At 33.6% G+C, this 22,008-nt stretch overlaps 1 protein-coding gene across 1 annotated transcript; it reads right to left on the reverse strand.

Annotated features, from left to right (window-relative positions):
• Positions 1 to 303: 303 nt before the first annotated feature.
• LOC127863444 (cubilin-like) lies at positions 304 to 19,826 on the reverse strand. The gene is made up of 9 exons (XM_052402974.1): positions 19,615 to 19,826; positions 7,801 to 7,931; positions 7,264 to 7,402; positions 5,745 to 5,879; positions 4,830 to 4,951; positions 4,325 to 4,550; positions 3,258 to 3,441; positions 2,598 to 2,707; positions 304 to 2,008 (listed from the first exon to the last, which is right to left on the reverse strand). Exons 1-9 carry the CDS (start codon positions 19,679 to 19,681, stop codon positions 1,983 to 1,985), a joined length of 1,140 nt encoding a protein of 379 aa, XP_052258934.1. The 5' UTR covers positions 19,682 to 19,826; the 3' UTR covers positions 304 to 1,982.
• Between the last annotated feature and the right edge of the window lie 2,182 nt (positions 19,827 to 22,008).

Below are 22,008 nucleotides of genomic sequence, written 5' to 3' on the forward strand. Positions count from 1 at the left end.
CAACCGTCTGCTGACAAGTTGACAGAGGTCATCAATGCACACTACCCTTAATTCAACAAAAGGTCAAAGGTCACTTCCTTTAAATATGGCGTCTTTCCGAACATGTAATTTTAATCACCAACAGAAAATTGATTTTACATGGATATGAACAATACAGTTTGTAAAATAAACTTAGTAGATATTGATATTAAGATGTTTAATTTTAAATGCAATAAAAAAAATACACTTTACATTGAGTTAAAATGTAAAACATGGTTATACAAAAAAATTGTTCTCGTTAACTATTTAATTAAAAATGTCAAAAATAGGGTCATGAAAATATGATTGCATAAACGAATTAACCTCATAGCATTACAATTAAAATCAAACAGTAAAAAATATATTTGTTCTAATTATAATTGCACTATTCGATTGGTGGAAGCAAACAAAAGAAACATACTTTTATCATTCTTTAATACGATCAAATGAAACTAAAACAGGTAAATCGTTTATACTTGTTCTCACTGCTTAATAAATGCTTATACAATACGTTATGAATATACATCTTGTCAACAGGCCTTTAAGGTATCATTATTTTATGTTCCGGACGTACTCTTTGGTCTTGTGATCTATGTATGCGATGCTGAGCAGTCGTTGTAGGCACTGGTGTTCAAAGGCCTGCATTATGCATACTGTGTCGGTGTTAAATATCTATGTCTCTTTGTGCAATTAGTGCATACCCACTAAATACTCTAGTATCTCGTATTTGCAAAAGCACATACACGAACCTACGAATCCACGTACGCAGTCACACGTGGGGTTATAATATAAAATAGTAAGTCATACTATACAAATGAAAAAATGATATAATAGTGCAACTAATACATTTCTAGTTATATGTACATATCGGATAGTCCCCACAACTGTTTTTTTTATTATCGTAGCTTTCTTAAGTTGCGATAACTCTTTCGCTTTTATATATTTCTTTATTACAAATTAATAATGCTGATGTATATAAACGTAGTATCTTTCTTTCGTTATCTACATCATCTTGTAACTTTTTTGTATTATTTCCCTTATAATTTTTCATTCTGATACTGTACACTATGTACTTATATTATTCGCTATTCATTGTTTCGACATTATGTACATTGTAGTTTTATGCTCAATTGTTGACACCATATAAGCAGCAACTCCATATGACAGAAGAGAAACATAGCATAAGCTTCGAGATTTTTCTCAATTCTGTCAATTTACACTACTATCAAAATAGCTTGAGTTATACATAAAATATATTACAAATCATATCAAAGAAGTGTGCATACTACTATGACCAAATGATAAAAAAGTAATCACCAAATAAACTAATTGAAATAATATCATACACATCTAGAAATATATATGAGCAGTCGTTAATACATGTTGATGAAATGTATATGTAACAAAAATGGTTGGTGAAAAAAGTACTTACCGATATTACCCAAACATTAAATTGATAAATGTTCGTTTGCATTACCGTTCACTTTAACAAGGGGTTACAAAATGTTGGTAGGTTTTGTTGCTTAAGTTTTTAGTCTGACCCGCTAATGTTGAAGTTACCTGCGCAATCACTACTGAACAGCTTGGAATGATGCTGATCATGAGAGTTTATATATTAAGCTGCTAGAACTATCAGTAGTAGTTATAATATCAGACTGGTTTGTTACATGCGTTTGTTTATGTCTAGTGTTTGTTTATAGCGATAACTTTTCTCGGTCAAGAAACTCGCAAGTGGTGTTTTGACGTTTAAAGTATCAATTTCTAGATCTGGTACAAATATACACATCTAAGAAAACAACTTCATTTAACTGTGAGATAAAACATGGCAAACATGCTATTTTAATGTACCTATGACATATTTCAAAAGCGAATATTTATGTACAAATGTTAACACTGGACAAGGACAATCCCAACGCATATTGACCAAGTCCATTCGTCAAAGCGACGTTCGCATCTGCAATATTTTAGTTTGTGCATCCCTGCTGGCCACCTGAAATGAAATACATTTAAGTATTACACATTAACTCGTTATGAGTTTCGAAATAATCAGTAGACTTTTAAGGTCTCTTACTAATGATCATTGGTCGTTCTCGGTTCCGTTACTACTTAAAAGTACCTTCGGGTTCTATTAAGTATACTACTATGTGCCCCAGGTACGGTAACAACGCTTAAAGCCATGAATGGATTAAAGAATGGATGGATGGCTAAAAAGACATATTTGTTTGTGTTAAAGTGTGATTTTGTGCTTATTAAAAATGCATTTACGTGATTCCGATTATTATTTTAATATGCCATTTCCAATACTTTAGAAACATTTAACTTTTGTTCGCTTTAATTGTAAATTATTATTTATTTGCACCGGTGTGCTTATAAACGTCATATTTACGTTTTTAAAGTTCGATGACTTCAATCTTAATACAATTTTCTATACATGTGTGTATATAATATTATTGTGTTTATATTACCATTGGATGTTGAATACAAAGTACTTTCAAGTCTTATTATCAATAAGCACGCATGTAGATCTAAGTGTAGAAGCATTTATTACCAGAAAAGAAACGGAATGGCATTGTACTCACGGGTTGTCATTTGAAGGAAGTCATAGTTGCCAGGGTCCCTGGATGTTAACAAGTCGTCGTAGTTATTTTCAGGAGACGATTCTGTACTTGCAGAGACCCCTCCAGTCGATCTTTAATATTACGATATATCTGCCTTTACAGTAAACTGTGGTGAACATACGTCAAGCTTAACGTGCTTGTTAAATATGAGTTTCGGGTGCATTTGGATTTCACTGCAGTTAAATTAATTGACATAACGTAAAAATTAATTGGCATTACATGACTTGGTATCATTCAGAATAATTTCATTAAAACAAACATAAATATATATATATATTAATTTGCTCATCGTTAAATCATATTTAACTCGGAAAAATATGAGTGTCTATATTAGGCTCAATTGAGACGGAATATGGTGTGTATTTTATAATCAATTTTTGATAGAAAATATCGCTATCTATTTTATATAAACAATGCATTCTTATACAAAGAAGTGCGATCATTTGATCAAATTCACCTAATTACTATACAGATCGCAATCATATTATAATGTCGATGCTGCATGCAAATAACAAATGTATTTATTTGAATATAGGTTCGTCATGATGATTATTCAATTGATTGGATCGAAACTGAGTTTGCTAAGAAGATTGCTTATATATGAACAATCTGTATACATACTGGCGATGTCGTCTTCTGATGCACACCACAATAAATATTATAACAGCGACAAGCACAACGCCGAGGACCGAAGACACAGCAAGTGTTGTAGCAAATGTAGTGTTTCTTGTTGGGCTAGAAGTTGTTGCGGTCGGGATGCTGATTGTGACTGTCGTGCTCGGCTTGGATGCAGTAGTTTCTTTGGCTGTAAACATAAAGGAGTCAGATATAAATGAAGAACAGTGGACAATCTAGTCTAGAAGAATAACAAGCATCAGGACGAAAGTCATGTAGATCTTTCAGGTATAAAAATAAATGAGTCCACATTTCCCATATTGAACGGAAAAAGTATGTTAAAGTTAATTTCGTTGTCTAAATTGTGCACATTCCGATGGCATAGCTGTGTTACCAATACCTTTAACTGATCAGTTTATATGGATTCTTTTAACAGCAAAATAATTGACGAACGTACTTTTGCAATAGCATTAAAACATTCTATATGGGGATAAAACAAGTATGGGCCGTTTAATAGTTGTATTGATTGTATTTTAAAGTTTTTCAACCAGACATCAGGTGTTTTCCCGACTATTTTTTCTGAATAATTCTGGGGTCAATTTTAGATATTATTAATCATCTTGAGGTAAAATACCTGTCTTTAGACAACAAATAAATTGCCAAGATTTGAAATATAAAAATATGGTACAAAAGTCACGTTTTTTGCTATAACAATTTCATGCTTAAGAGATGGAGAATTTTTGAAAACAGATAAACACATAGTTGAATAACAGTCATGTATAGTTTGAATAACAAGTTGGCCGTGACGAAATGGATATGGTGTCCGCTTTGCGATCTGGAGGTCACGTGTTCGATCCCCACTCGGGGAGCGATCTCTAGATCTTCTCTGAAGACACCAAGTACTGGTTATAGGCCCAGGAGACGGACTCGAGAGCGTAGGGAAATACCAATATGACAAAATTAAGCTAAACAGGGAAAGTCGATTGGTTAAATAGATCTGAAAAAGTACATATTTTTATCTAGAACATTTATTAATCGGCATGCAAAGGGAGCATTCTAATAATAACTCCTACCTTGTCCGGAGATTGTGTACGTCAACCTGAAACCCCTTTCACTATTGTCGGAGTCTGTGGAGAAGACAATACATACAGAGTTCGACTGCGACGTAAATTGCATAGGTGGCACTGTCCCGCAGAACTTTCCGATAGACGGATAGGAGGCGTTAGGTCCGTTGAAGAGTTCCAGGTAGTCATAAATACAATTGGAGTGGTACTCCAGTGCAAAGTCTGTAAATTTCCCCTGAAAACAGAAAACACAAATAATTTAGTGTGGCTTTATTGTTTTGGAACGGTGTGTATGTAAAACATAGTGCAGCTTGTATTACATATTCTTAATTATTACCTGGTAATGTAACACTGTCATGAATTAATAATATAAGATAAATTTTAAACGTCAAATGTTATGTGAATATAATCAACTTTCTTCATTAAATACCACACGACGTTTTAACAGTATTTAACAGTTTTAAGTATGAGTGTTGTCTGTTGATGGATCACTAATTAAAAGTTAAGTATGAACATTGATCCAGCAGCCCTCTGGTGCGTTGATGACCCAGGTACAGTGCACTTTGCTGTTGTAATACGATGGGAAGTTGTGGCTCGTGATGACGCCAAATGGATCCGTCAGGACCCCGCCACACTCTGTAAAGGCAAGCAAAATACGATGAAATAATATTGAATGAGCCTTTCAAGGATTTTAAGTAAAATGCAGTTCAAAAATAGTTTAAAGTTATATTTTTTAATTCACTTATTACAGTTCAATTTAATGCGTAACTGTTGGTCTCAGTTATATTTAAATGTATCTTGTTTGTCGGTGCTTATAAAAAGCCTGAGAGAATGTGAATATTATTTATTGATATGCAATTGCTAGCCCCGTCATAAAACTGTTAATAAAGTTCCTAAACGTACGTTAAATTAAAATGTTAATCGTTGTAATAATGACATTATTGTATTAATTAAGAGAGCGTGTTTTGTAAGTTTTGTATTTCTTTCGCAATAACGTCATAGACACTTAAACAGTTTATAGATTCAGTAATTATTTTTCAAACATTTCAAACATCATGTTTGACATCACTTGATAATAAAATTGACAATTAAAATTAAGGAAGAATATCTTGTCAAAATTTTGCTTGCAATAACATTGTATGAATTACGCACGGGTGTTTTTGTAAGTTGTGTATTCGAAATGCCGTTAATGGACATTAAAACTATTTATGTGCATTTCATTAATATGATCAAAAAAATAATCTTACGATATACATATATTGCTTAACATTGTGTATTTGTTCATATAAATGTTTGCACATAAATGAAAATGAAATGGTTAATATGTTCTCAGATTTTTATATGCGGGTGCTACCTTTCTTATTTGCTTTTGTCAGATTTGTGTTTTATGTGTATGGTATTGATTTATTAACATTAATCGACAACTTACTTTCATTACACGATATTCCTTTCCATCCGTCTTTACAGCCACCATTTTCACATTCACCAGTCACATCGTCGCATGAACTCACAAGGCAATGACATTGCTTAGAACAGTTTACGCTGTAACTTCCGAGTGGGCAGCCTGAAAACAAAAACGAGTGGTGTATTCATAATTTGATAGTAAATACATGCATACAATTTTGTCTTATGTAACAATAACTTGACACTGGATTTCAAATACGTCTAATGACTTGAACGGACATTATTGAAAGATGAGCGTATAAAATGCAAATTGTCTTCATATATAAAATAAAAACCACTAATAACCAAATTGTGTTTAGATGATCACTCCTAATTAACTTTATCTTTCAATGTAGTATACACGATGAGTGCAACTGAGCGATTGTACAATACATATACATTGTGCTATGAAAATAAGTCAACAGATGTCAAATATGTTCATGTTTGTTAAAGGTTTCTTATATATTAATATGATATTATTTTAGTTAAGATATTTTGTGTTTTCGATTGATTCTTTAAGAGCAGTAATTAGTTTCTTTTTTATAAACAGGTAAAACGTATATTTTTGCAGTGGTTTATTGACCCAAATTTCATGAATCAATAATATTTTCTGACACGACCGGTTTATGTTGTAGGTACAATAGTTTCAAACTTAATCAGACAGGACAGATTGATATGAATACGAATAATTATGTCAGAATGTTGACTACGCGCTTGTTATATGAAATTACCAAAGCAGTCACATTTCCTTGAAATGCAAGGTTATTCTAAATATACGTGAAATTAACAATAAGCGTTAAAGTACGTTCGCGCTTGTCGGTAAATCATAAGAAGGTATTGGTTATCCCCTTAACCCGTACAAACTGTACTTGGCATGTAGGAGTTAGTCTTTAAACCGCATTGGTCACGTTTGAAGAAAATTGTCCATAACTAAGCGATTTTTCTCTAAGCCTCATTTAAAGCGGCATGTTAATACCATTTAATACCAAATGATTTGTTTCACCTTTGTGAAAACTTGTTCCGCTAGATACATGAGGTAATCATGTGACATACATGTTGTTTGTATCTGGGGATAACTTAATTTCCACATTAAGTAAATCAAATATACTATAGTGATGCATTGCGAAATCATTTGCAAATTAGCTGCAATCTGATAATTAAAATAAAGATTCATCAATAATGACCTCTTAAATTACTACTGAGAATATGGAAACATATTTCAAGAGACTGTTAAAGACTTTCACTTTTTTATAAAACTGTATTAAGTTCTGCATATTGAAAATATTATGTATAAATGCCTGTTAGACATGTAAACAGGTCAGCTTCCCAAATAGAACAACTGTTAAACCCTGTTAAACTGTCTAAATCAGATATACAAGCAAAACATGTTATATTCATAACGAAATATGACATATAATTCGTCAGGCGTTTCACCATGTGTATAATATTTACGTGATTAAACACGTATTATGTACTTAAAATCTGTTGAAAATCTCTACATTTACCCCAATGTTTGTAGAGGTTAATCCTCCTATCAGCGCCGCATATCTGGCTTATGTTGCCCGGACAAATACCACGACACTCTGACTCTAGCGCTTGGGTTGCAGAAATAATCGTATTACCACAGAGGCAATGATTCCGCGCCTGATTGCAATCAGAAACAAATACATATTTATAACATGGCTGTTGACTACGAATAAGCAATATAACATTGTCTTAATATCGTACTGTTCAAAGGGATCACATCTGTTTCAGTTTTGAATTACTAAATGTATGCATGCGTACATTACCAGTTTCTGCCTATCTTCAGATTTTAGACATTATCAAGGTGAAATACGCGTATGTTATTCTTTACACTAAAGTCAATCACAAAAATTATACAAAAGGTTAAACACAAAATATACACAAAAAAAGGAACGAAAAGGGATTAAGCCTAATTTAGTTACTTTTCATCGCTTAAGGATTTTATTTACATCTGTGAATACCTTTGTGTTGAATTAATGTCTGCGCTATACATTTCCTACGTTAAATAAACAACCAACCTCCACTCCGAAAAATTTGTAGTTGCTGCAGTTTTTTGAACACTCGGCTGGTGCGTTCGAATCAGAAAAGTAATCATAATCTGTCAGGACTCGGTTGCCGCTATCTTGATAACAGCCCATATAAATGATACCTGTAAATATATGTTTAATGATCCGTAATTCATCTTTTAACTCATATGTGTAAAGCAAAATTGGCAATATTATGATATATATACTGAAAATATCATTGCTTAGAACAGTCAACGCTGTAACTTTCGGGTGGGCAGCCTGAAAAAAAAAATCCGAAAATTCCGGTAACCTGAGTGGCTAGCATTTGCTATACAATAAAATAGAATTTCAAAATTACCAGGTATACTTATATTCAAAGTATGACTTGCAATAACATTGTATCTGTATGACTCAAGCACTCGTGTATTTGTAAGTTGTGTCTACGAAATGCAGTTAATTAATTAAGAATGTATTCTTATTTTTCGGGTTTTATGTAGTATGAACGCTCCGGGCGAGATTTGAAAATTCCGTGAAGCCATTCGGCTTTTGTCAGATTTGTGTTGTATGTGTACGGTTTTGTTTTATAAATATTAATTGACAACTTACTTTCATTACACGCTATTCCTATCCATCCATCTTTACAGCCACCATTTTCAAATGCATAAAAACCCGAAAAATAAGAATCAATCCTTATACATGTACCTATATTCTTCCTTAGATTTGAAACAATAAAAACATGTCCGAGTATAAAACACATCAGAATTGTATGCTTTAAGGGAGGCAACACCTGTTGTAATCTTAGTTTCTGGAACAGCTACTACCCGCCCCTTAAAGGGATCTTTTTACGGTTTGGTAAATTGACAAAAGTGAGAAAAGTTGTTTCAGATTCGACAATTTTCGGTTTAGTTATGTAGTTTTGTGAGGTAATAGTATAACTGAACATTTTCCATGGTCTAATATAGCCATTCTATGCATCTTTTGACGATTTAAAAATCTAAAAATTATAAAGCGTTGCAACGCGAAACGATTGAATAATTTGGAGAGATCTGTTGTTGTCGTTTTAATTTGTGAAACTACGAAGATTGCGTATAAAAGGTATAAAAAACGCATCGTATGTATGCTTGGCAGGATAGCTCAGTTGGCTAATGTGTTTTTTTACTCCCCGGGGGTCACTGGTTCAAGTCCTGCTGCTGGCTACTTTTTTTCCTTTTTTAATTTTTATTTTTGATATTTTACTGGAGCTTTTAAAATTTAAATGTTTACATTTATCAATATAAAGCATTAAATGACAAACTTCCAAACATGCCAAAATCTATGTGTGTTTTAAATATGCATGTTATTTATTGGTATTATTGTAAATGTCGGTTCATAGCTAATGTTTCTTTGTTACACATGTACCGACTTAAAATAAAATTTGATTTGATTTGATTTAATTTGGCCACTTTAAGGTTGTGTTATTCATTATTACTGCGCGAATAAAAGCAGTTTTGATGTTTTACTTTTTAAATGTTTCTTTGGACGTATAATATCGAGTTGTCTATATATAAATGTATTTTTTTTATTGTAGTTCGTAAGATAAAACAGATAAAATGAAATTCAACGATTTCATAGATCATGTTTTCTTTTAATAATAGTCGAGCAGCAAACACGCGACAAGAATGTCACGGTCACTTGACATCAACTTGAGAAGTTGAGTGGGAATAGAATGTGTTTTGGATTAATTTTAAATAATAATATACGGATTTGACTTTTCCAGAGGTAAAACTAGGATAACCTATAGGTTTTTTTTATCTCTGATCAAGTATCTTAATGTTTATACTTTTACATAATAAAGCATAATCCAATCATTGTGTATTCGCGAATTTAGGTGACAATTGGAGCAAGTAACTCACCCAAAGGAAGTGATTGTTTCATCTGCAATTTATTACAGTTGTATTTTATTAAACACATAAAACAAGTTGAAGTGGTTGTTTCATCTGCAATTTATTACAGTTGTATTTTATTAAACACATAAAACAAGTTTAAGAAACTAATTTTATATTTTGAAACAATTGAACAAGTTTATTCAACTTTTAACTTGCTAGGAACAAGTTTAGTCAACGTTTAACTTGCTAGTAACTGTCAAGTTCAAAAATTGTTCAACTTTAAATTTGTCTTAGATCTAATTGTTTTGATATTCAACTGCTAGATCTAATAGTCAACATTTTCTAGGGAAAACATATTATAATGTGGCTTTTAATGTTAATAGTGCAGTTGCTCAATGAAGCTCCCCTAAAGAGTTCCATGCTTCACATATTGTGTTCATTGCTTGGCACTAAATGAGAATTTGCATACATTTCTTCCCCTTTGTGCAACTCCTGTATCTGCATTTCTATGACTGGTCTAACGGTTTGCTCGCTCGAAGACGTGACTGAATTACACTTGACGACATGTTTTGCTGATTTAAATGTAGGTTCGTTTAGAGCTGACAGGGTGTTGGTCATAGACTTCTTCTGTGTAATATAACAGCCCCGGTTGTATGAACGAATAGAGGCCTCGTTTAGGTGACCACTCATGAACATGATGTGACGAGCTTCATGGCGAGCACATTCATGGCTCTGATCTCTGTCGCTCGCAAGCAGTGACCAGTGTAACTTTGGGAGAGCTTGGCACTGGTGCTGATATTTTTCATACATTGAGATACATGTGATCCCTTTGATGATTCTGTGTGAAGAATGGCGTTGTTGTCAAACTGATTGAAGAGCATGGTAGCATTAGGACTTTGTTTTTCAACAAATAATTTCAGAATCTTCACTGGACACACACATTCACATGTTGCACAGATTCGCTTTTCAGACATGAGATTTGTTGAGCTTGCTCCCCCTAGGTGGTTTTTCTGTTTGATTTCTTGGTTTAAGATTATATACTGCGAGTCTGAATCCCCTTTGAAGCCAATGCTATTTTTCTTTAGTTGATGGTTCAATTTCATGCCCCTTGTAACAAAAATGCACTGCGATTACGTACAATGCTGCTTCTCGTAGTATAACTGGCGAGTTTCATACATCTGAAGATAGGTTGCTGTTTTCTCCATGTCTTCTTTTGTCAGGATTTCTTTATGCTGTGTAGGCCTTGACAGCCCAGCTTCTGTCCTACTTTTGAGAAACCCATCAAGAGTGCGGTTGCTCCGTACAAACTCAATATATCGAACTATATTAAAGTTAATGCAGATATCCTTAAGATACCTATTAATGGCGCTCCTGATATTGACCAATGTGTTACTGTGGTATAAATTTCTGTGGTGCTCTGGCAGTGACTGCTTTCTTTTTTCGTTGGATTTAGGCGTGGCCTCGAATAAAAATTGCGCAGTTTTTCAGCCAAATCTTCCTTTCTCACTGTCTTGAAATCTAAGTTGCCGCCATATACCTTCTAATTCCAGTCTGAAAAATAGATTCTATATAAGTATTTATTTTATATAAAAATTAGGAAATTATTTCTTTTAAACACACTGTGGTTGCATTCCCGACAGGTCTTAAAGATTTTATTTTTTATCTTTGAATTGGGGGATTTTTGTTTTAATGCTCTATTTGATACTGAACCAAGTACTGTCAGATTAAAGGGGCACATTGATGCTATCTTTAGGACGGTATTTCATTTTTAGAAACAAAGGTATAAATTGTAAACAACGTATTAGATGAGTTCTTATATCACAAACCTCGTTTTTATGAATATTCTGTAAAATATTTATTTTAATAGCTGTAATTGAAAAAAAAAGACTTTAAAGGGTACTGTATGCACCTGTATGATGTTGACTTATAAAACTATTAAGAAGACATTTTGATAATTATATTGGTTCATAATTATAATTACCAAATTCCTTTGTGAAATGGATTGATATTAAACGGACAATTTCAGGTGTTATTTTTTTATTATTATTAAAACATATTATATCATACCTTGAAACAACTTAATGCCCCATTGTGTGTTTTTCTTAGTAGCTGTAGGCTAGTGCTTTGTCTCTAAGCTATCAATAGCCGCCTCTGCCAGACACTTGAACCTTTTTTGCTGAGGTTCATATTTAGATTCAGTCTCATTTTGGACACACTCATTGTCCTGTTCATGCGCCTCTGTCTCTGATTTGCTGGTTTCTTCAAATTTTACAATGTTATTTTCAAGCGAGTTTGTCAACAAATCGCCAAGATCAATTGTTGCCAAATTTTCATTATCTGAATCAGATAAAGAATCATTAAACGATCCTTTATCGACGTTTCCGTACTTTGCATTAAATTCCGCCATTACGAGTGGTGTATTCGTGATTTAATAGTAAGTACATGTATACAATTTCGTCTTATGTTACAATAACTTTAAACTGGATTTCAAATACGTCTAATTACTTGAACGTACATTATTGAATGATGATCGTATAAAACGCAATATTTGCAAATTGTCTTAACATAATAAATCAAAACCACTAAAACCCAAATTTTGCTAAGAAGATCTGTCCTTATTAACTTTTTGTTTTAATGTAGTATACACGATGAGTGCAACTGAGCGATTTCGCAATACATTTACATTGAACTACGAAAATTTGTCAACAGATGTCAATAATTTCCATGTTCACGGTTTTTTTATATTTTCTATTGTATTTAAGTTTAATTAAAACATTGTGTTTGTTTTTTTTATTGATTCTTTAAGAGCATTAAGTAGTTTTCGTTTTCGATAAACAGTAAATACATCTTTTTTCACAGTGGTTGAGTAAACCAAAGTTCATGAATCAATAATATTTTCTGACACGACCAGTTCATGTGTATACTAGTTTTAAACTTAATCAGACAGGACAGATTGATAATGAATGCGAGTAATTATTTCAACAATTACAGCAATTGTGACGGCTGAACAATGTGTTTAAGGTTCATGTAGAGGCTTCATTTTGAAAAATGTGGGACCCCTAGCATTGAACTCAAATTTGACTAAAGGAAGAGTGCCACATTGATAATGTATACATATATGCTTTAATGGATGTTTTTCCTTCAAACTGCTACCAATTTTGTGCATCAACGTATCATAACATCCACAAAATCAATCAAAATACAAAGAGATTTTAACACTAAAATATACATTGTTTTCAAAAATCTGAATCATGTTTATTCCACGTATTTCGGCGGAAAATTATATAACTAGTGAATGATATCGACATTGACGAGGGCAAGTTACGCTTAAATAGTAAAAAAAGTTTGCATATCTAGAAATATCAAAACTCGAACACATGTCATTTCATCACCATGGGGGCAGCCATTTTTAAATTAATAAAATAGAAAGAAACATGCTAAAAACTCACTCATCGCCTAATTGACATTCCATACGGTTGACGATGACAAATGCATTGGATTGTAATCTTTCCGTTGATGTTTGCAAACTGCACGATCAGACCTCATAAACACTCAAAAGAATAACTATGTAAGAAGCATTTCACCAATGTTTACAATCGTTGTCGAATCACATATACTTTATTATTGCGCATAAAATAGTACGCTTACAGACTGACAGAAAGATCTAGATTACTCCGTTCAATTCATCACGGTATACTATTCTATTGATAATATATAATAATACATCGCTTTAACAATCTAAAAGTAGTAATAATTCTTTTAAACGGAGTTTTTAATAACGAAAGTGAAAACAACGGAAGTTGGTTGGATATTCTGTGAGATGCACTTCGGCTCCAGAAAAACAATACAAATTAACTAAAAAGACGTGTGGGGGACAATTTTCAGCTGGAAACTATTTCAAATAGGGTAAGTGATGATATCTCTACGCGGTCATTTCTGTTATTTAGTGCGATCTCTTGCTGATTAATGTTAATAGTTGTTTTACAAGTTGCCACCAAACTGTCAAAATAAGCATGTGTTATCTCAGGTATGTGTATACACATACCCGGTTTTCTCACCACTGCACGTGGTTTCGACCGATTTGTTTTGCACGTTTTTCTACGGATCACAGCGATGGCCACGCTTTCAAATGGGTAGAAGGAATCGAAATATAAAATCAATCGTTTTGCCAATTTCTTTATATTCCTTTACAATTTTATATGTCGTCTGCAATCTATTTCAATTTGAGACGGTTTAAAATTTGCAATTTGGTTGAGAGGTAAATAACAAAATTGTTAAGCCTTTGAAATAGAATTGTGACTTTTATTATCCACCATACCTGGATTGTTAAAAAGTAGTTACGTTTTAGTTATTTTTAGAACTATGTTTAGGATATTTATCCAAAAAAGGCAGTTGAATAAAAACTCATTTGTTGTTTTATGACAATAATTTTCTGTGAAATGTTGCTAACTTGACCTTGTATATGTATATAGCTTTGTATTTATTCAACTTAAGGTAGTGCATATCATTCCTAACTTTAGATTGAGATTTTGTAAATTAGTGTAAAAAAGTATTGGTTTTAAACCAAAATACGAATAAAGCACACAAATATTGAATGTCAAAAATGTGTTTATGTTATTCTATCCGTCTTTAGCTTTAAAATGATATATAGTTTGACCATATTGTACCACATTCAATGAAGAAAAACCAAAGCGAAGTTTTAATGAATTTTATCCCCCCCATGAACCTTAATTTAGAGAAAAGGTGTGCCGTATTCTATCACAAATATACTGCAGAGTGTAATTTGTATTCGGTTATCAAATATTAAAGCCCATTCATTTCGCGAGGTAATGAGACGTTGTACATGAAGCATGCTTTTCGCCTGCTTTGAATCAGGACAAACAATCGTACATGCAACCATTGTTTGAGCAATTGTAAACATATGGATATAACACTTGATTTATCAAAAAGGTAGGTAAAACGTATATTTATCATACCGCTGCATTGATATCTGCCTGATATAACGTTGCATGATTTATTTTGTTATATCAGTTCAACAGGAAGCTCTTATATCAGTCGATGGTAGGAGGTAGGTCATAATACTCGGAATCAACTTTAAAGTAATCTTTTTTTAGAAACAATGCATCTGATTCAACAAAGCAAATACGTTGGTACCAAGATGTAATATATTTTAAACACAAATTGCAACACAAACAGCAAAAAAAACATGTTTAACAAAAATTTAGCGCAACTGCTCATGGCGTCTTTATAAATACGTCAAACGACAAAAATCATATTCTTTCCCGCTAAAAGAGCAAATTTTTAGCCATGTTTTCATTATTTCTTAACAATTCGGGGCGTAGAGGTATGATAAACAGAAAAACAGGTTACTGTCTGATCTTTTTCTATAATATATCAGGCTCGGCACGAATAAAATAACCATGATTTACATAAATACCCTAAGGTATGAACTTGATTGAATTTTATAGCACCGGGTAAGCAGTTGAATTTTCAATTAAATCGTAAACGTCCCCCCCCCCCACCCCAGTTGAAGGCTATATGGATCTCGATCGAGAGACTAAAGTGTATACTGGCTCATGTAAGACTTATTAATAAATCTGCAATTTTGTTACATGGCGTGCTCATAATAATTATTTGAATCATGGAGGATAAGGAACATATAATATATTTTGTTTATAACTTGGATATATTGTTTAAAAAGTTTGCTAAAGAAGTTTCCATTCAATGGTTCATTCGTTGTATGTTAATCAAAAGTTCATGGTTGTTTATATTAGGTTTGCAACAAAATACCTGTAATTTTGTATACCGCGGTACATTAAAAGATATTGAGGATAACAAATTCTATTATATAATTTATTTTATGAAAATGAAACAAAGCAAACTGAATACTTATCATTTTAACGGCTAAACAACTTATTATCCAAACATTACACATTGAATCACACATATCAATAACATAATGCCTCTTGAACGTTTATGCATATTGATATTGGTGGTACGGTTTTGTTTAAACGCATTTTTAACTATAACTTCGTAAATTAAGCTCAGAAATTTTAGTATACCTAGCAGTGTAAGTTTAAATGCTGTGAAATCTAGCCGCACTCGATTTGTTATAAGCAAAGCAACAAGAAACTAGCATCCATTTGTTTATTTTTTTTATTTAATGGATCGAGCGGAGCTTTAAACTTATTTGCGAACACATTGTTAAACAAACGAAGAAAATTATGTAACTTCATTTTAATATGTATTTCGCATTATGACATTACACAATCAAAAGTAGAATAATCATATGTAAAATGTGTTATAGGCTGTTTTGCTACTGTTGATACATGAAACCATGTTTTTATTTACGCCACAATCCTTTTATAGATAATTACTATGACAAATAAATGTTATACTTTTTCATCAGCAAGTTTAAGAAAAGAAACTCACTGAACAAGTAAACAAGCAGATTATGCAATAAGAATAAAGCAATTATTATACAAAAAAATCAAGTAACTCTCCGTTTCATATAAACTTTATTTTTCAAAACGGGTTTGCTTTATCGCAATATATTGCAATACGGTTAATGTCGTATTTTGCGCCCTTGTGTATATATCATGTTCCGTACAGTCTACGCGTTTTCCCCAAAAACACTCGCTCCCACCGCGAGGCTTTTGTCTGCTAGCGAGTACTTCCGCGGCGGGGAAGGCGAGATGTACTCGCTAAAACGCTCTGCTTTCCCCCGAGTTAGCTACTACCCGCGGCGTGTATTACTTTAGCCTAGTCGGTAAATGCAGGCAGCTTCCGTTCTTATCAGGACAACGCCGCGCAACACCGCGGTAGCAGTGTGCTACTGTGCATGCAAACAATAAAAACATTCTAATTAAAATTGTTTAAATACTGTGGCTAATAACAATAAAGATACTTGTACAGAAAATTAATATATGTTTTAATTCACAGGTACGTCTACAATATGAATATGCCAGGTGGTCGTATTTACTTGTAATAAATGTAACTTTATTTGAAAATCAGGAAGTCAAACAAAGTTAAATTGATTTTTATCTCGTTTAACACGGAGTTTCCTCCGCGTTGCCCAACGCCGAGGGCCGCCGCGACGGCTTATCAATTTGCCGATCGTTAACCTCGAAATCCCCAATCATGCAAACTCCACGAATCGCGGGACGTTCTTAATCTCCCTCCATCTCTCTCCATAAGTGTGCCCGCAGAGTAGCGAGGGGAATTAGGGAAAACGCGTGGACTGGTATCCGGACAAACGGCACCCGGACAATCGGCACCCAGTGTTTTTTGCATACGCGGACAGTCGGCACCCTGTAAATTTGTCGACCCGGACAATCGGCACCCGATATAATTGTATACCCGGTAAAACGGCACCCGATTAAATGCGATCGATAAAGACCGTCAACACCTTGTTGAACTAATTCGTCTTATCCGCTAATTGGCTTAGTAAAGAGATGATTAATAAACCTCGTCAACAAACTGTGTTATCAAACCTAGTCCAAGTCCAAAATGTTATTGCATAAACATAAAACAATGTTACAGCACAATAAATAATAGTGACATAATACAAGTGTTGATTGATTAACGTTACCTGCTAATTTGTTTAACAACACCTCTAAATAATTTACAAATATGAAAGACAATTGAGCTGTAAAGAATTAACAGGTCACAAGAGTTAGTTAAAATGTGGGAACTGACTAATTATTTGCAACTCATCTTGTTACCAGTTGTTTTAAAAAAATATGTACTATATTCGATATTTTATCGAGCGGAACTGTCTATTTATTAAGATCGGATTTAGTGTTCGTATGAATAGATATCGTTGCAAGAAATTAAAAAGATCCGTTGTCAAACGAAAGTACGATTGACATTAAATGCATTATTTTTCTCTTTCCGCGATATTGTGTTAGCATGTTGATGCTGCATTAACAAATATAAGTGTATATGAAAGGATAACATCCGTAGGTTGCAATTCAGGTAAATATGACATGTTTATGAAGTTTATTCATAATTTTCCTCAATTTGTCTCTAACGACGTCTGTTTAGTGAAGCGCACGGATTCCGTGCGCTGAACTGCACCCATGGTTATGAAGGGGTGCATATGGATTGCCAGAGCTGCCATAGCAAAAATTATCAAAGGCTCTGGGAGTCCGTTTATATGGACTAGTGTATTGTCATACACGCGTCAATTAACTTGTGCGACATTGTGGCCCAAAGCGTTTTTCTCAATCAGTGTCCGACAGAAGTGATATATTTCGGAAACTTTCTTTAATCTCCACGTGCTTTACCAATTATCGGTAACTGTTAGATCTTCATTATTTTTCGCAAATTATTATTGAATCGTCATTATTAAAAATCGCCGCGAATATTGTCGGCTGGTTTTGTTTTTCACGCTGTTTTTTTCCGCAATTGGTTTATTAGATTACGTTGAACATTGCTTGATGAAATAATTATTTAATCGCTATCAACTAATTATCCCCGTTATTACCGCTATTATATTAAGGTCGCCGTGGTGTAATGGATATGGTGTCCGCCTAGCGACCGGGAGGTCACGGGTTCGATCCCCACCGTGGGAGCGTTCTTTAGATCTCCCTCAAAGACACCAAGTACTGGTTCTAGGCCCAGGAAACGGACTCGAGAGCGTTTATATAAGCCTTAGGCTTTCGATGCAATCGAGCTAAAATAAATAGGTTTAAACTAAAACTATTACCGCTATTTGTCGTCACAATTTACAAATACGTTTCGTTTCGCCGATTTTTATTCCGAATTTGCAAATTTTGTTAACGAAACGTTTAACCGTCGTCGCTTGTTTTAATCAATTACAAGCGTGAATCGATTTAAAATTAAAACCGGTGCATCCGATGTATTACTTCAAGCGCGGCCGATCATCCTCACCACTACCCAAACAAAATACATGTACATGTATACAATATATAATTTAAAAACACCACAATACACGGAGATGGTACTTTTTATCGCAATGTCCGTCAGGTATTATTATTGACGTTTTTGTGCTTGACCGTACTCCACCACAAAATTAAAATCTCTATATTGTTAGTTTTCAACCGATTTCAACCGGATTCTCAGTGATATCCTCAATAAAAACACAATTTCTTACGATTCTGTCCATATATATAGCTATGACCGGGGACTTTAAATAGGGTGCCGTTTGTCCGGGTATACAATTAAATCGGGTGCCGATTGTCCGGGTCGACACATTTACAGGGTGCCGACTGTCCGTGTATGCAAAAACACACTGGGTGCCGATTGTCCGGGTGCCGTTTGTCCTACAATCGTTTGGACTGTACTGTATGTGTACATTAATATGATCTGAGTTGCCAATAACTGTTTGTTGAAATTATCTTAACTTCAATAACATATAAACATTCTACAACTGGTCTACTATTATAATGTTTTATGTCTTAAAGCGAATATGTTTTGCTACAGTCAATTAATATATTTAGTAACGGGTTGATTTGCTATTCATTTCATCTAGAAAACATTTATGTAAACAACGAATATACAATATTCAGCTAGCGAATTATCTTGTTCTAACGAGGTGATGATTGTCAAGCGTAATTTCAATGATGCATCTTATTTAGTTCATATGAACGAGTACTAACATGAGATACCTTCTAACGAGCCACTTTAAAGGCGAATAATTAAATCTATCTCTCTCACTATTAAGTGGCGTTTACAAATTTACTTTAAACATATTAACACGGATTGCATTTAAGTAATTCAATGGCACCTTAACCACCAGGCCATCGGGATCTTTATGAAGAATGTGTTTATCTAAAAACAAACTTCGGAATAATAGTACAAAACGCTTTATTGAAATGAAATTCAGTATTACTCATATTTACACCGAGTAATGAATATTATCGTGAATTTGAATAGTATTAATCATCATGAAAATGACACAAGCTCCAATAACATTTCATAAAAGATGAAATCATACCTGCGCCTTTGCATGAATTAAACAAAAATCCGAAGAAAAACAAAATTGTCGTTTGAAGTGTATACATTGTGAGAGCATAACACTCTGTTCTGGCATTAGTAACAATTAAATGTCTATTTATCAATCCAAATCTTAATACACATCATCAATACATTTTAGTGAATTACATTCATGAACGATCATGTAGCAATGTGCTGTCTAACACGACTATAACAAGTATATGTCAATTGGGTGTAAGGCTTGATAGATGGCGCACGTTAGTGACTTCTGAATTGTATTTGTTATAAATAGACAACCGTATACCGCCTTAATGCCATATTCCGGTTTTTCAAATTCTAAGAGCAAAATTTATCTTAAATCAGTTTGAGTGTTTAGTGATTCAGTATTTCTGCGTATTGCCTATCGATCGTTGTGTGACCACTTTAAGTATTGTAAGTACTCTCTAGTTATGATAAACTCCAACATATAAGTTATAGAAGAAGTATTCTGGACGATTGTAGTTTGAAAAGAGGAAATATTGGTGAAGTTGATCTGCTTGTACTTGATTGTTTTTCTTGTTAACACTCATTAGCTCCATTACTGTGCAAGTTCTTTAATTCTGTTTAATCAGCTATTACTTATCTAGATACGTTCCCTGTAAGTTCATTATATATACAATGTTTGTCTAAAAAGGTGTCATAAGCGACGTCAACAACGATCAAAGAATTAGCCCTGAAAGCATATTTCCTGAAAGATGTTCCATTGAAGAAGAAATCATAATTCTCTTGTGGTTGTAAATAAATCAAGTAATTTATGATTTTCATTTTGGATTCCGAAATAAAATAAAAGTACAATATAGTGTATTTGTGTCTTTTTTTTACAAAATACAGAAAATGATGTTTATTTAATCAAAGAATAATGCCAGAAAATGACACTTTCACGTCCGTTTGCACGACCGAAAAAGCGGAAGTAGATTATGCAGTTTTTAACATCACTGTGAAAGTGGACAAGTCAGAAATAATGAAAGTGGACAAGTCAGAAATAATGCAGTCATCTAGTGTAAGAAACCTGGGTGCTATCCTGGTGTGACATAACGGTATATGCTTATGGTTTATTCTTATGATAATAATTTAAGTACAGATAGATTTAATAATAGGGAAACATTTTAATAACATGTTTGAGTATGTAACGTTGCTGTATGTTGCGGTATTTAGGAATTAACATAACAGATGTCAGTTCTGATAGGACATGTAATGAAGTTTGGAAAATTGATTATGGAAGTATGGTTTCATTTCTCCAATGTAGTTCAATTATCGGGAACATATATTGATTTGTCTTGAGTCCTTGATTAACAATTCGGCTCGTACATAACAAGCCCCAATTCAGATATGGTATATAATGACATTTAAATAATTGAAATATCCAATTTCCCAATGTACATAACAAATTTAAGTTCGGATTGAGTGTGTATCTTATGGGTATCGGCGTTTACGTAATCGGTTATAGGAGTGTTGGATTTCACACTACTAATGTGGTTTGTCCATAGAGAGCATCTGTTTGTATGATCAAGTATGCAAATGAAATGAGGTCTCCTGTTCCCAAAGTGATAATTGTATATTGCACTCTTCTGCTGTGACATGTGGTAGGTGTATAAGCGATCCATCCGATCAACAAGGGTTATTCGAAGGGGTGGGTTTAGAAAATCGGGGTTAGAGAACAGTTAACCAAACAAGAATGAAATAGAAAATATCTACATTTTATGTTCATGTACCTTGGAATAAAATGCTGTGCTTTGTTGTAAGAAAAAATTCTAGATTCCTAGTTTGACAATCGAGTAGAGCAGTCACGCTTTCTTGACGTGGCGGCCAATTGGCTTTTTTCACGAACAATAGTAAGCGTTGTGTTAGAATATATTCAAAAGAAATAAATCTCGATGAAAACAGAAATGAACTTGGTTGTTACTGTGTGTTTTCCACGAACGATGCGTAATTATGTGACACTGGACTCCAAGATGAACATGGATCAACATGTGAATTCTGTGCGTAGATCCACCTACGCTCACTTAAGGCAAATATGTCTCATTCGGCACTATATTAACACAGACGCCACCAAAACCCTTGTTAATGCGTTAGTAACATCTCGACTGGACTACTGCTAAACCTTGCTGTACGGAATTCGCCAGCATACGATCAACAATCTGCAGGTTGTTCAGAATACTGTCCGAATAATAACTAGAACATCAAGGTGCAGTAACATCAACCCGGTTTTTAAGAATCTCCATTGGCTACCTGTACAGTACAGACTGAACTATAAAATAATGACACTGACATTTAAAGCTCTACATGGCCAATCTTCAGCATATATCAAGGACATGATAGATGTCTATAGATCAACGCATAATCTACGTTCAGCACA

The sequence above is a fragment of the Dreissena polymorpha genome, unplaced genomic scaffold (genome assembly GCF_020536995.1).
Source record: "Dreissena polymorpha isolate Duluth1 unplaced genomic scaffold, UMN_Dpol_1.0 chrUn008, whole genome shotgun sequence".
In the NCBI taxonomy this organism is placed as follows: domain Eukaryota; kingdom Metazoa; phylum Mollusca; class Bivalvia; order Myida; family Dreissenidae; genus Dreissena; species Dreissena polymorpha.